Here is a 16,198-nt window from a genome sequence, read left to right as displayed (position 1 = left end):
GTCGCAATCAATTTATTTAAGCTACATTTAAACAAAAAAATTAGAAAAACAAAACAAAAAACTTTTGTTTAACTAGCTTAAATATATTGATTGCGACCACTTACCTTAAAACATTAAGTAAATTGAATGAATCATTTTTTTCAGTGTATGGTTTGTTAGGATAGGATAACAGTATTTGGCCAAGATACAACTTTTTTAAAATATAAGGGTACAAAATTTCAAAATATTGAGAAAATCACCTTTAAATTTACACCGTTGTGTAAACGAAGTCCTTACCAACACATTACTAATGATAAGTACATTTGTTTTATATATTTAGAGTAGGAAATGTACAAAATATCTTCATGGAACATGATCTTTACTTATTTATAACTTTTTACTTTTTTGCCCATACAATGTATTGTTGGCTATACCCATGCTACTTATGACTGTGTTCCAGGGTCACAAGTAATAAATGGATTTTGCAAAAAAGTTTTCAAGTCAGATACTGTATCAAGAGTAGGGCTGGGCAAAAAAATAGATTTTTCGATTAATTGTTTTTTTTTTACGTGCTCGATTCAAAATCGATTCTCAAAGGCCACGAATGGATTTTTTTCCATATTTATTTTCGCAAACATTGAACGTAAGATTAACGTTTATCTAATTACTAGTCTTCTCCACTAGATGTCACCCTCTTTTTTGCCTTGCGCGATGTTACCAAGGAGCGAGAGGCGAGCCTGTCATTTATTCATTCAGTCTATATTCTAATATAATATAATATATATAATATTATAATATAATATATAGGGCTGGGCAAAAAAATCTATTTTTCGATTAATTGTTTTTTTTTTAAACGTGGCCGTTTAAAACAATGACTTAGGATAATGATTTCTTAAAGTGTTAAAAAGCATATACATGTATATTGTACAGAACATGAAGTTTATTAAACTAATTATCAAAAGAATGTGGTACAACGTGTTTTTTTAATTGATATTTCAGAGTTTTTGTATGTGATGTAATCTTGCTGCGAGTGAAGGCAGTGCGTATGACCGGTTGATGAGAGACACATCCTGTTTTTAAAGGTGATGTGTGCATGTTTCTTTCAATGCTGACATTAAAGGGATAGTTCGGCCAGAAACGATGTTGGACCCATGATTTGCTCGCCCCCGGGCTGTCCGAGTTGCGTGTGTCCGTCGTTTTTCGGACGAGCACATTTTCGGATATTTTGGAAGGTATTTTAGATCTTTCTGTTCATTGAATGTGGTGTTAGGGGGTCCAGCAATAGTCCACGACCTTCAAGTCCAAAAAAGTGCGTCCATCCTTCACAAATTAAATCCAAACGGCTCCAGGATGATAAACAAAGGTCTTCTGTGGGTAATCCGTGCGGTGTTGTTGTAGAAATATCCATATTTAAAATGTTATTAACATTATAAACTACCTTCCGGTAGCGCCGCCATCTTAGACTCAGGAGAGGGTATTAGCGTAGTGTACGCACTTTTCTTAGTGACGTATGACAAATTCGGAGGGCGGGGGCACAGAGCAGCAGCAGAGAAACTCTGTACGCTGCGTGAGATCTCATCCTGAATGCGCATCACTCCAAAATGGCGGCGCTACCGGAAGGTAGTTTATAACGTTAATTTAATGAACAGAAAGATCTAAAATATTTTCTAAAATATCCGAAAATGTGTTTGTCTGAAAAAGATGGACATATGCAACTCGGACAGCTTGGGGGTGAGTAAATCATGGGTTTAATATCGTTTTTGGCCGAACTATCCCTTTAAAATAATAATACTTATTTACTGTTTAAACATTTTGGAGATGTTAGATTTTGTGTGTGTGTTCTTGTGGCACATTTACTTGTAATAGCAGAATTACTTATTATTATTTTTGTTATGTTGTAGGTGGATCACAGCTCAAAAAAGTTGAATAGCGGCAGGCTGGCCATTGGCTTGATAACAATGGTTTATGAATAAATCTTTCACCAACCATTCACATATTTACTGACAAAAGAGGTAACTTTTCCAGAATCATATTAAAACTTCTGTCAAATCATGTTTTACATACAGTATGTAAGCAAACTCCAGGCTAATATTAACTTTTTCTCTCCATGTTTTATCCTTTCACCCATGATCAACAGATCCAAATCTTGTTCGGCCTGATGCTCAACCTTGTATGAAGATGACCACAGCCAGGTGATGGGAATCTGTGGTAATCGCTGCCTGCATCTCAAGATGAACATGACAACAGCAGACCATTTCTTATCTTACTCTTATCTTACTAAATATTCAATGTCACTGCCACAAAACAAAGAACATTGGATGGAGTATTGGAGTATGTACTGTACAATGATCCAGCAAACTAAATATGGACTTTTTGTTAGCTTTTACAAACATTGACACAATCCTATTGACTTTTATTTTTACAGTTAGTAATGTATTATTAACATCCCATTCATTTGTATTCTATGCTGTCTATCTGTTTGTGCTAAAGTGTTTACATCTGAATGTAATGTCATAATATGGTAATGTTCAGTATTCATTATCATTTGCATCATTTTATATGGCATATGTCATGATTTCATGTAATTGTTGTCTATTTAGAGTTATTGTCTTTGCCAAATTTTATTGTTAATTTATTTAATATTGAAGCTGTTATTTAACATCCATATCTCTTTTGAGTAATGATTTGTTATATTTGCATAATAATTCATTTATTTATTTTGATTGTGATTTGAATGCACATATTTATTATTGTATGATCATGTAATGAAAAAGTGAAAATAAAAGTATTTTTCTGATGTCTTGAAGTTCTGTTTTTTAAACTGTTAAACCTTATAAAGTGCTATAAATAAAAAATATATATATTAACAAAAATAATCCTCCTGACTGCTGATAAATGAAAGGGTTCTTTATAGCACCACTGAGGTTCTATGTAGCACTTTTTAAGGCAAGGTTCTATATAGAACCATCTAAAAAGGGTTCTATATAGTACCAAAAAGGGTGCTGCTATTGTTACAAGCCGAAAAAACCTTATTTGGTACTATATAGATCCATTTTTCTTAAGAGTGTATATAATCTATATTCATTGAGTTGAATCGAGAACAGAGTATAAAAATCGCCCCGAGAATCGGAATCAAACCGAGAATTGAAATCGAATCGATCCAGAACATCTGAATGGATACCCAGCCCTAATAATATAATATTCTATATAATCTATATTGATTTGAGTTGAATCGAGAACCGAGTATAAACATCGGCTTGAGAATCGGAATCGAAATGGAAATAGAAATCGAATCGATCCAGAGCATCTGAATCGATACCCAGCCTAATAATATAATATAATATAATATTCTATATAATCTATATTCATTGAGTTGAACCGAGGACCGAGCATAAACATCGGCCCGAGAATCGGAATCAAACCGAAAATAGAAATTGAATAGATTTGATAGCTTGTGAATCTAAATCGAGTCGATCTGGAACATCTGAACCGATACCCAGCCCTAATCAAGAGTTTAATTTGCACTTAAAAGTGTAGTACATCCCCAAATTAAATAAATTGTCATTTTTAAATCACCCTCATGCCGTTATTTGAACAGAAATGAAATAAAGAAAGGTTTTAATTGAGATATATCTTTTTTTAGGTAAATTTTCCTTCTCTAATGAATTATTTCTATGTTAAGCACTAACTGAAATAAACCAAATGTCCTTTATAAATAAACTTGCCTTGTCTTGCCTAAAGCTAAGATTTTTCAAAAGCAATGTTTTGTTAGTTACAGTGGAAGTGAATTGTGACCGCATTCTCATGAACTTTAAAAGGACACGGAAGCTTTCTAAAAAAAAATAAATTTCATTCATGCCATATAGTCATAGTTTCCTGAAGGTTTTAGTATGACAAATGAAACATAAAGCATTATTTGATAAAGATCTGTGCCTCTTTATTTAGCCTAAGTGCGTATGCAAACAATATCACTGTTGTTTCATTATTTAAAAGCAAAAATCCTAAACTGAGTCAACAATGCACTTCAGGCATATGAGAAGTGGCACAGGTCAATACTATTCAAAAACACGCTTGAGGTGGTCACAGTCAGCTCCCACTGTAACCAGAAATAAACAAAACAGCTCTTTAGGAATCTCTGTTTTGGTTTGAATGACACTAATTAAGTGTAAACTAGCCTTTAAAAGCAAGAAGTGCTTTCAATAAAGTGAATATTCTGCATTGTATACATTTACTGTGCACAGGCAGAATTATATGAATGACTATTTCCATGAATGTTGATGTCATTTATTGATCAAAAACAGCACAGACAACATTACAAACTTCTTTTTGAGAAATTCTTAGTCACAAAGACATTATTTATAGATTTGGTTAGCAAGAGAAATCCCACTGTTAAGTCAAATATTTTTCTGATGTTGCTTAACATGTGGTCAATTTATTCAATACCCTGGAAAAAGTGAAAGTTGGATGTAGTTAAAAATGACTTCAGTTGGTAATTTTCTTACTTTAAGTGAAAAAACATTTTAGGTGTTACCAAATAAAGTATTTTTAAAAGTTTGTTCATCTTAAATTTTACACTTAAATTTGATAAAAAAATGTAGGTGTACCAGTTGAAGTTATTTTTAAGTAGATCCAACTTTTACTTTTTACAGTGTATAAAATACACAAGTAGAAACGTTGTCATTGGGATGGTACCTTTTAAGAAGGTCCAAATAGGTACCATTTATACGTACTTTTGAGGTGCCAATATGTATCATTTAGGTATAAAAAGTGTAACTTTTGAGGTACCGCCCCAGTGACAACTTTTGTACCTCTATATACATTATTTTCTGTGTAGAATAGGCAATGAACAATATTGAGCTTGCCAAATTGTAAATTAAAGTTTTTAATAAATAACTGATATACCATTAAAAAATGATAACATTAAAACATATCTTTACAGTTTAATTTGCCATATACTATATTTTCGTGTTACTTTAGTGAGAGCACAAATATCAAGCAAAGGTTAAAACATGACTGTACTCCGTTTTCACATTTACAAATGAAACTATATTGCTCACATCAGTTTCTGTCTTCTCCTTTATAATCATCACTTTCATTTGTGAACCACGTGTTTCTGATGAGATCACCCACACCAAGAATCATTTTGGGAACATTAAACATGTGCGAACGGCTGCTGAGTTGAAGAATTTCAAATATTCATCATCCTTTATATAGCACTTAAAGCTGCATTAGGAAACAATGATGAAATGATGCAATATGTTAATACTGTATGACGAATATTTGCCATGGTTGACACTTGGAGATTGCGATTTATTATATTCTTGTTCGGCTTTGTTAATTTATCTCCGTCAGACGAGACAGGTTTTTGCCCACGTTTGTTTAAATGCCGCCTATGCATAACTCTTTGATTTCTTAACACAAATATAGACCACACACATCTGTTTTCATATACAGTACGTCCTACTGCATGTCTCTATTTGTACAGATAGCTTGTTATTGAGTCACATTTTCATAATGACTGATAATATGAACAAATTGACACATCTGACATCTGCCATTTGCACTTACCAGTTATAGTGTTAACTAATGCTTTTTAGCTGATCCTGAAAAACAATCCAGTGGGGTATAAATATAAAAGCCCCCCACCTACTTAAAGGTTCTCGTCTTTACGTTATATACTTCTCAAAGGTCAGAGGTGGAGTGTTCCTGCAACCACCCACACCTTCTTGGTATCTTAATAAGGGGTCGTTCAAATAAGTATGAGAGGTAACAGGATCTGAGTCATTATATTAGTGCATAACTTTTAGTCTGGCTTAAGTTTCCATAAAAATAAACTCTACACCTGTCTCCTGAACTAGTAAAGTCTGATTTGAAATGAAGAAATAGAAAAACACTGGACTTTATGTATAAAACAGAAAAACAAAACCCACGAGGGGGCAAAAGGAAACACAAGCAAGATAAACTAAACACTGATTAAACTAGACTCAAAACGATTAATTGTCAAGTCCTCTGGGTTTTGGCCTTAACAGTGAGATTTCCATACCAGCAGACTGCTGAAAATGTTAGTACAGACTCAATGTATGATTTATAAAAAAGGGTCATCAAGGTCTTATCGATGCAGAATTTTGACAGTGTTGACTGCATTCATAAAAACTCAAATTTTACGAAAATGATTATTAAAACATCATAAACACATAGAAAATATAAATAATAACTACAAACCAAGCTATTTTGATACAAAGCTAGCTATATAGCATAAAGTCCTGTTTAATTGCTAGAACATATACAAGTTAAACTGCACTGTAAAAGGTGAAAGTTGGATTAACTTAAAAAGTTACTTCAATTGGTAACTTTTTAAGTGAAAAGTTTAAGTTGAAAAAGCTTACATTGTTTAAGTGTTACCAATTGAAGTAATTCCAGTGGATACAACTTTCACTTTTTACAGTGTAAACAGGTTTAAAAACTTTGTTTAAACATATGGTAACAGTGTAAATAAAAGTTTAACAAGTTTAGAAACCTCTTCACTGACTAATTTCCTTAAAAAAAAAGAAAATTTAGTTCTACCTCGTTTGTGGAAAAACCACATTTTCTGACACAAACGCAGACAGAAAATGTTTTATAATGTACAGCTAACCAGTTGTTATTAAAGAATAAATCCCAAAAGGTTGATCAATAACAACCGACTGGCTGTACAGCATCCCACTTACACGACTACTTGCCACATGAGCAAATATCCAGTACGGTTCAAAAGTCACACCTTTTTTGTTTTGGCAAAGTTTTAATGTCCATTCATATTTATTTTCACTCTTTTTAAACAGAAAATAGAGGAAATATGTACACAAAATTAAAAACAAAACAATTTTCAGAACTAAATGTCTTCTTCAGGCATCTGTCAGTATTGCCAGTATTGCCAGGCATCTGTCAGTATTGTCTTGTATTACAGTGTTTCCCGGTCCTGGTCCTCGGGGACCCCCTGCCAGAATGTTTTGGATGTCTCATTATTTGACACACCTGATTAACTTATCAGCTTGTTAGGGAGACATGTTAACCATTTTGAAAGGAGGCTGATGAGTTGAATCAGGTGTTTTAAATAAGAAGACATATTTAAACTTTCTGGGAAGGGGTCCTCGAGGACCAGGATTGGAAAGCACTGATTTAGTAAATATCAATTTAATAGTATACAATAATTGTGGGAAATAAACTGGATCATGAAGGTTTTGAGGACATAAGAGGATGTTTCCTGTTGTTGTTCTCATAGATCGTTTATATAGAGATTAATTATTTTTTAATAGAAAAATTAACCTTTGAAACCAATAAAAGAGGTTTTATGTAATTTCACTCTTGCACTTTGACCCGTTTCCTCAGATATAAAGTCTCCTTTGGAAATGCCATGGGAATATGATTTCAAAATGATATGGATTTTGCTAAATTTATTGTGGAAAAAACAGATAAAGACAGGTTCACCATGGGAAAAATGGTAATAAACTGTCACTGCTCTCTTTTCCCAGTTGTTACTACAAATTTCCATTTTGCTATTGGAGAGCAATTTTAGTGGAAAATAACTGTGATAATCATTCCTATGCCTCTATGGTTTTCCTGTAAATACTATTGCCATGACACAGAGAAAGAGATGCTGCTGAGATCATTCTCAATTCCAAAAAATACTGTGAACATGGAAACAAAAGGCTTGTTTGAACCACTGGATAATCTGACTGTTTAAATACTTGGCAACATGCTGTACACATATAAAAGACCTCACCCACACACTTCCTTCTTTAATGTACTTTGTCATTCCCAATAACGAAGCTTATCCTCAGGTTATTCTTTAAAATGATGAAACTACTCAGTTACTTAATATTTAGTAAATCAGTAATAAGAGTCTTAAATCCTTGTTTTGCATCAGCTTAAGTTTTTTTCACCTGTTTAAATTAATCTGAAGACATACCGGAAATCAGCAATGCTTAGCCAACAGACTGCTGACGAGTGGAATTTGATGTCATTGTGGCAACACAGAGTCCTATAAGCCTTCAAAATGGAAGACGTTTGCGGGCACTTATTTTTGCTTTGATATAATCTGGGAAATGGCCCTCTTTAGGAAATAAAACTTGTTAGTCTTGTAAATAAAGTAACCTTTAAATATGAGTCATATTTTAAACACCCCAAAAATCACCGGAAAAACATAATCGGTGTCTGAATCAACAGTAAGCTTCAGGTTGCATGTCCCTAATGTGCCAAGCAGAACTTAACATGCACAGTGCATAAACACTTGCTGATGCTTCTGCTAACACCCACACCCAATATGTGCACATGTATATACATGTGGTGACCTTGTTTGTACGATTGATCATAGATATATCTTATGCCTTCCAGTAAACATTAGTGTGGGAAAATACCTCGCTAAAGGTGGTCTCTAAAGGGCTCGTGGTCTTTTGGGGCCTAGAGACATGGACATCCATGTGAACAAAAAAGGGTGAAACATTTTAACTTGTGGCATCATAGGTAAATCTTTGAAGTTGAGAAGACCTTAATGTAAGGGGTTTCTTGCGACCGACTGCGGCCTTTAAAAAAGTAAAGGCCTTTCATGATTAAACTTAGACCTTTCTACAACATTAATGGGCTCCATCCAACAACCATACCAACATCTTTCTATAGCATCTGTTTTATCCCATACACTACAAAAATCTGTGTTTTGTCAAAATCCCAGAAATTTTGTCAAATAGCTTTGGATAAAAGCATCTGCAAAATGTGTAAATGTGTTGTTTCAGCCAATGGTTTGGGTCAAACAGGGGCATTTTCTAGATTAATTTAAACCAACAGTTTAGTTTGTCCATGTTTTACCCAACCAAACACTAAAAAAACCCTTCTTTTTATAGAGTGTATGAGTAATCCGATGCAAGATCATTCACAAACTTTGATGAGATTTGCTCAAAAAAATGCTGTGTTATTTTCAACCCAACATTGGGTTGTAATTTAACTAGTGCTGGGCAAAGATTAATCGCGATTAATTGCATACAAAATAAAAGTGTATTTTTGCATAATATATATGTCTGTGCTGTGTGTAATTATTATGTATATTAAAACACAGACACATACATATATACATTTCAGAACATTTTTATTTATATATCCCTTATTTTTTATATATATAATATAGAATATATAAAACTAGAAATAAATATTTATACACGTGTTAATGTTTCTTAAATACATACATGAATGGGTGTGTATTTGTATATAAATAATAATTACACACAGCACAGACATATATATTATGCAAAAATACACTTTTATTTTGTATGCGATTAATCTTTGCCCAGCACTAAATTTAACCTATGATGGGTTGTTTTAATCCATTATTGGGTCAAATATAAACATTGTCTGGGGTTAATTTAACCCAACAGTTAAGTTTGTCCATATTTTACCCAACCAAACATTGAAAAAACAGCTTTTTATAGAGTGTATGAGTAATCTGATGCAAGAACATTCACAAACTTTGATGAGATTTGCTCAAAAAATGCTGTTATTTTCAACCCAACATTGGGATGCAATTTAACCTATGATGGGTTGTTTTAATCCATTATTGGGTCAAATAAAACAATGTCTGGGGTTAATTTAACCCAACAGTTAAGTTTGTCCATATTTTACCCAACCAAACATTGAAAAAAAAACAGCTTTTTATAGAGTGTATGAGTAATCTGATGCAAGAACAACCACAAACTTTATTCAGATTTCTATAAATACACTTTGAAAAATGCTAAGTTATTTTAAACCATCAAATATAAACATTTTCCTGGGTTAATGTAACCAAACAAACAGAACTGAACTGATGCATTATTTTTCCTCATGACTCTAACAGAAAGAGATGCCTAAAGAGACTTAATCATGTTTAGAAATCAGTGAAATGTAGATCTAATGAAATCCATATTTCTAAAGTAACCTTGAGGGCATCCACCCTCGTCTAACCCTTAAGTGATGCTGAGTTAGCGTAGCATTGATTGCGTGGGAGACTCATATTTCATACAGTCGACTACTTCATCCGGAATCTACAAAACGCATTTCCAGTCTGAGACTGCGGTTGTTTCAGCATCTTGCGAAACAGGCATGGAGACGGCATGGGGACGCACAGCCAAAGCGCATTTTATCTGGACATGTGTTGCGCTGCTCGTTGTTATCGTTGCATCGTGCTTGACTTATGTCTTCATGTCGATGGTAAATATACCCAAATGTACCGCATCAGAGTTAAACACTTTTCCTAAAGGGTTATTCATAGCTGCTGTGTGTGTTTAAGGTGGTTTGTAGAACTTGGGGAAAAGATACGATGCATGACGTGCATTTAAGTCTCGGATATTTAGATATTAAAAGAATGACAGTTAAAGCAGAAACGAAATCTTGTATTCTATTTAAATGCGTTGTGCATGTCATTCCTTTGTGAAAAATCACGGATTGAGTTACAGGGGGCGTGTTTGTAAACACTTAACAGGCTTGTTGCATTTCTGCTAACAGTAAGCTCTTACTTTTGAGATATACTGTAGCCTACTTACAGTACATGACTCTCTGTAACTTTAACAGGTGCCGACATGCCACCCAATCAACATCGTCCATGGTAAGTTTATTTTAATGTACTTGAACTTGTGGGGTTGTTCGATTAACGATATTTGCGTGTTTTTGCCTTTGTTTGATGTTTTCCCGGCACATGATCCTTTGTAATCTCTTGACAGACCTCAATATTCGACATGAAAGTTTACACGGGCTCATGTATCACCAATAGCATTTGAGACAAGTGTTGAATACGGTATATTAACTAAAGAAAGTATATATTTTCAGAATTATTTATATTCCTACGTCAATTTTTTTGTATTGTTCAATACAAATTCAGTATTATTATTTAGTGATTCAGATGGGGTTTAATGTTTCTTACTTTGTTTTAAGAAGATCCGACTTAATATAGCCTACAAAAGTCCTGTTATAACGCTACTGTGTACAAGCAGATAAACAAACTAGTAGTTCAGAGAAAGTTGAGGGAGAGAGTGAGTTATTTCCTTTATATGTGACGTAAAGGAACCTCAGGTTTTATATGCCCATCAGTTGTATCTTACCCTGTAGCTATACGTGTTTGGAGATCTGTGTAGTCTTGTAAATGCATTGTTGTGGTTTAGCTTGTGCAACGAACATCGAAATGATTTTTGTTTTATTTCTAGCTTCTTCAATCAATCTGGCAACCACTACAGTGGGAATTATGTCGGGACAACATTTCCTTTATAAAGGTGAAAAGTTACACATTTTGTAAATGTGTAAAAAAACATTATATATTTGTGTGTGTGTGTACCTGGTAATTATCACGTTGTGGGAATAGAGGGAATGCATTGACGTCACTTTTCCACGTGACCACGCGAGAGCTCGCCCGGTTGAGTGGCAAAACGTACAACAAAATGGCTGGATTTCATAGGGGCTGCTGCGAAAATGCCAGTAAAACTGACTATTATCAGCTTAAATTGAATTCAGTTGGACTTGATAGCAGGGGTGGACAATACTTGTGCTTTATTAGGATGTTTGTATTGGGAAACATTTTACTTCACTACATTCTAAAGCATATAATCATACTGTGTATTCTTTAATATTGCATATTAAAATTTATTTAATACCTAATTACATTATAATTGTGTACTTTTACTTGAGTAGAAGTACATTAATGTACTAAAATATTAAATGTAAAACAAAAACATATTATTTATGAAATGTAATAGAGTAAAAATTATGATAATATGCTTTGGAATGTATGTTTTCCAAAGAAAAACACGGATAAAATACAAATACTTAAAAAAATATTTTTAAGTGGAAAGTAAAAACTCTGCTAGTGACCCTAGCAACTTGTCAACCCACCTATGGTCTGTGGACGTTGGAATGAACAATCCATTTACTTCTCCTTTCTGTGTTTTTTGACAGTCTGTAAAACGATAGCTCCCAATTCTTGTTAATCTGTTAGTACAGTCTATCGCATAAACAGCTTTTTCCCATCTCAACGCGTTTTCACCATGTTTTCGCTAATGTCACGCTGTACTCAAAATGCTGCCGCTCTGTCTTTGCCACTCAGTGGGCATAACCGCAGTCATTTTCACCGACGGTGACGTCATGTGCATACCCTCTATACCAGTGTTTTTATGACCTTGTGGGGACATTTTGAGGTCCCCGTGAGGAAACAAACTTATAAATCAAACAGAATTACGTTTATTAAAAGTCTGAAGTAGCAGAAAGTTTTCTGTGATGGTTGGGGGAAGGGTATTGAATATGCAGTTTGTACAGTATAAAATGCATTACGTCTATGGAATGTCCCCACAAAACATGGAAACCATGAATGTGTATGTGCGTGTGTTTGTGTGTGTTTACCTGGTAATTTTCACGACAATTGGTCCCCACAAAGATAAGAATACAAGTAAATGTGTGACCTCTTGTGGGCATTTTGAAACTAGATGCACTCTAAAAACATACTGAATGGCACTAAAAGTGGTTCACTGGCTCGTAATCATAGGGGAACCATTTTAAGTGCTATAAAGCACCTATTTAGTACCTGTGTAGCACCTGTGTAGAACCATATTGTGCTATATAGAACCATATTTGGTGCTGTGGTCATAGTGGTGCTATATCATCCCCGGATGGCTCTTGTGCTATATGGCACAAAAAATGGTTAAGTGTGTGTGTGTGCGTGCGTGCGTGCGTGTGTGTGTGTTATATGGCACTAAAATGGTTAATCCTTTAGTATTGAAAAGAACATTGAAACATTTTTTTTATTTGAAAGTTTAAAGCTAACCCTTCCATTGTTTTTTGTGTAGCTCTGATATGCAATGAGACAGATAATCATCTGGTCTGGAATAACGAATGGAAAATAGACCAGGAGAACGATACATTATTGGATGACACCCAGAAGTGGCTAGTCATAAAAGAGAATGGCACTTACCTGTTCTACATGCAGGCCAACTTCCAGCTAAATGGAACTTCAATTCTACTTAAAACGAACAATCCCAAAGTGGACCTCAAACTTCATGTGGTTTTCAATTTTAGTGAAGGAATGGAGATATTTGCAGCGGCACATGACACTCAGACAGTGAGTGCCGGGCTGCAAGATGCGAAGCTCAACACTTTTCTCAAGATGGACATGAAGGCCAACAGCAAATTGTCGGTGAAAGCGTTTCCATGTGACATGGTGAACAATAGCCCAAAACCCTTCTCAACCTATATCACGCTTATAAAATGGTCAGATGACTGGTAGATTGTGGAGCATGGGTGGGAATATTACATTTAGGGCCTCACGTCCAGTTTGACTATTCTTGCAGTTTATATTCTTAAGTTGTAAAATTTCAATATTCATGAAGCAGTATCGAGATCAGCTGCTGCCCGTACTGTATGACGCCTGAGATCATTCAGCTGTTGAACTAGGAAATGCGCGTTGACATTAACAACACTTGCGTAGGGGTTGTGAGACTTTCTTAGTGTTTTTTCCCTTTCATTTCCTTTCGAAACATGAAGATCACATCTCATGATCTTCTCAGAAGCATGACACATTTTCCTTTCAAGAGATATATGAGAGTGAGTTTTGTTTTGTTTCAGTTTTTTAATGAGTCAATATGAAAAAATGACATGATATACTGTTTATGATCACTGACTTTGAAGAGACATGTGATAGTCGCCTGCAAAATGTTTATCACAAAACAGCAGTAAGCTAATTCTAAGCAAGTAGTTTTCAGGTAAATGCATCCTGGTATGTAACCATATATTATTTAATCATCGACAGCCGAATGTAAAATCGTTAAATCACATAGTGCCAATTATAAAACCGATTATTGTGCCATAAATGGGCTACAGAACTACACTTTATTTACATGTTACTTTCTTAAAAAAATGCTTAAAGGGTCCTTCACAGGGATGCCATAGAAGAACCATTTCTTTACCTGTTTTATAAGAACTCTCTTTCACTATGAAGATCCTTTTTTGATTTAGACTATTAAAATGATTTTGATTTAGACAAAAATGGCATCGTGAGGCACCTTCATTTTTAAGAGTGTAAATCAAGAAATTCAGACGTACTTGGAAATACATCTGGATGACATCCAGATCTTTGTGTTTTCTAAGGAGTGGGGAATTTTTGACATAGTGATGCATATATTGGTTAGCACTAGTGACATAGCACTAGTGATTTACACTAACCCAACTAATTCAATTAGTTAAGCAAGCCATATGAAGCTGAACAACATTGATTGAGAATAAGACACTGGAATGTTTTTTTTTCAGCAGCTATGTTTTTTATGCCGTATAATTTTATATTTAAATGTTCAAAGTTAGCTGGTCATATTTATGTAAGAATTTCAATGTAACAATTTATATAACAAAAATACGATGTATTAACATTTATATAAAAATGCTGAAATAAGTGAATTCTGTTAAGTTGGAAAATATGTTTTGTATTGCTTAGTTTTGTTTTCAAAGCCTTGAGTGAATATAGTAGGAAATTGTATACTTTGTATATAATTGTTCATCCTGAGTGTCAAAAAGACTACGTTATTACTGTTCTCAAATATATATATTTATATACTATTTTATTTTTTATTTAAACTATTAATAATAAATAAAATTGGTCCCTCTGGCTGCCTTAAATGTGTGTAAACATCATAATTAAACTCAAGAAGAACATGGTTTGCCTTAGATATTTAATAAATGGCTTTAGCTGAAATGTACTTTTTTTATTTTCATAAATAAATAATGTTTAATTTTACAAGCAAGACGCATCCTGTTGTTAACATGTTTAAGCCTTGGTGTTTCAATCGGAAACTTTGAACGCTTTGTTCTTATCTGAATGTTATCAAACTTTCCAAAACATTTGGTGTTTGGTTGAGGCTATGAAGTAACATCGTTTAAAAAAAAGTTTAAGAAGACGTACTGTAGAGAACAGTTAGTGTTAATCTAGTGTAGTTAAGTGCCCCCTCGTGGCAGAAATGTTTATAAAGGGGTTTATTTCAGTCTGGACGGAAAAGATACAGATTATCTGATGTCAAAATTTATGTCAAGAATTTTTTGCGAATGCTAAAAATTAGGCTATGTACACCTGTAACTGCTCTGAAGAAACAAAAGCGATTGGAACTAAATGCATATAAAAACATTCACCTGAGTTCAAGATCGTGCCTAATAATTTTTTTTTACGTAGCCTACTTTTACCGATGCACTGACAGACACAGTCCCATAACAGTTCTGAAGTAAATTACACAAAACAGCTTTTATACAGTCGTTTTTGTTCATATCTCTAATATAGTAAAATAATAATACCCTACAAAAGTAAAAAACCCAAAATAAACAAATAAACCATCCAATAAAGCTTTTGATGGCAGGGATCTCCACATATGATAAAGGGACCCTTAACTAAAATATACTGTATACAGTATATCTATATTTAAAAAAAAAAAAACAATACTTAAACTGTGTTAGGAAATTAGTAATTGTGATATAAAGACAGCTAATTAAATGGCTACACATATGCCTGGTTTCACAGACAAGGCTTAGCTAAAGATAGGAGGATATAAATAGAGGCCTTATAAATTAAGGTGATTAAACATCTTTTATAAACATGCCTTAGAAAATGACGTTACTGTGTATCTTGAGACAAATCAATGGCCCCGGCATATTTTAAGATCTGTCAGTGAAAATTATTTTCAATCAAACGTGTTTTAGACTAGGACTAGCCTTAAGCCTTATCTGTGATACCGGGAGACTTTTCCCAATTTTTGCTTCGTCTTTTTTTCTCTTAATTTTCTGGTAACCCGTTGGAACTTTTGGGGGACCCTCTTTGGGTCCCGGACCCTAGTTTGAAAACCCCTGCAATAGAAAACTAGTACAGTGATACTGATGTGTGTCTGCTGGCTGTAGTTTCAATACGTTGTAATATGCATACTGCAGCACAATGCTATTGGCCGACACCGGTAGGCATCAACTTTTTCATTTATTCATCATGAAACTACCCCCTTTTTTGAGTCCAATGAAATGACATCACACACAGCACGTGTCAACATAGAAGAGTGTGAAGTTCTGCTATGTAATGTATGGTTTTATATTTGTTTATATATTGTCAATTTTGTCAGGCATATAAAGGGGATTATAAAGGAAATAAATGTAGTCTATAAAATGTAGTATTTATAGTATAAAAGGACAAAATAATCTCTATAAAGTTGCTACTTGT

General features: G+C 33.9%; 1 protein-coding gene and 1 long non-coding RNA gene across 2 annotated transcripts; both read left to right on the top strand.

The window, feature by feature from the left end:
• The first annotated feature begins 852 nt into the window (after nt 1-852).
• Nucleotides 853-5,987, top strand: LOC141358844 (uncharacterized). The gene is made up of 3 exons (XR_012365329.1): nt 853-1,061; nt 1,881-1,991; nt 2,117-5,987. It is a non-coding gene; the product is annotated as an uncharacterized lncRNA (long non-coding RNA).
• A 3,811-nt stretch (nt 5,988-9,798) lies between these two features.
• LOC129440224 (uncharacterized) lies at nt 9,799-14,765 on the top strand. The gene is made up of 4 exons (XM_055199433.2): nt 9,799-10,188; nt 10,549-10,582; nt 11,178-11,243; nt 12,807-14,765. The coding sequence occupies exons 1-4, from the start codon at nt 10,081-10,083 to the stop codon at nt 13,241-13,243; spliced, it is 645 nt and encodes a 214-aa protein (XP_055055408.2). The 5' UTR covers nt 9,799-10,080; the 3' UTR covers nt 13,244-14,765.
• The last annotated feature ends 1,433 nt before the right edge of the window (nt 14,766-16,198 follow it).

The sequence above is a fragment of the Misgurnus anguillicaudatus genome, chromosome 22 (assembly GCF_027580225.2).
Source record: "Misgurnus anguillicaudatus chromosome 22, ASM2758022v2, whole genome shotgun sequence".
In the NCBI taxonomy this organism is placed as follows: Eukaryota; Metazoa; Chordata; class Actinopteri; order Cypriniformes; family Cobitidae; genus Misgurnus; species Misgurnus anguillicaudatus.
This window is presented reverse-complemented; position numbering and strand designations above follow the sequence as displayed.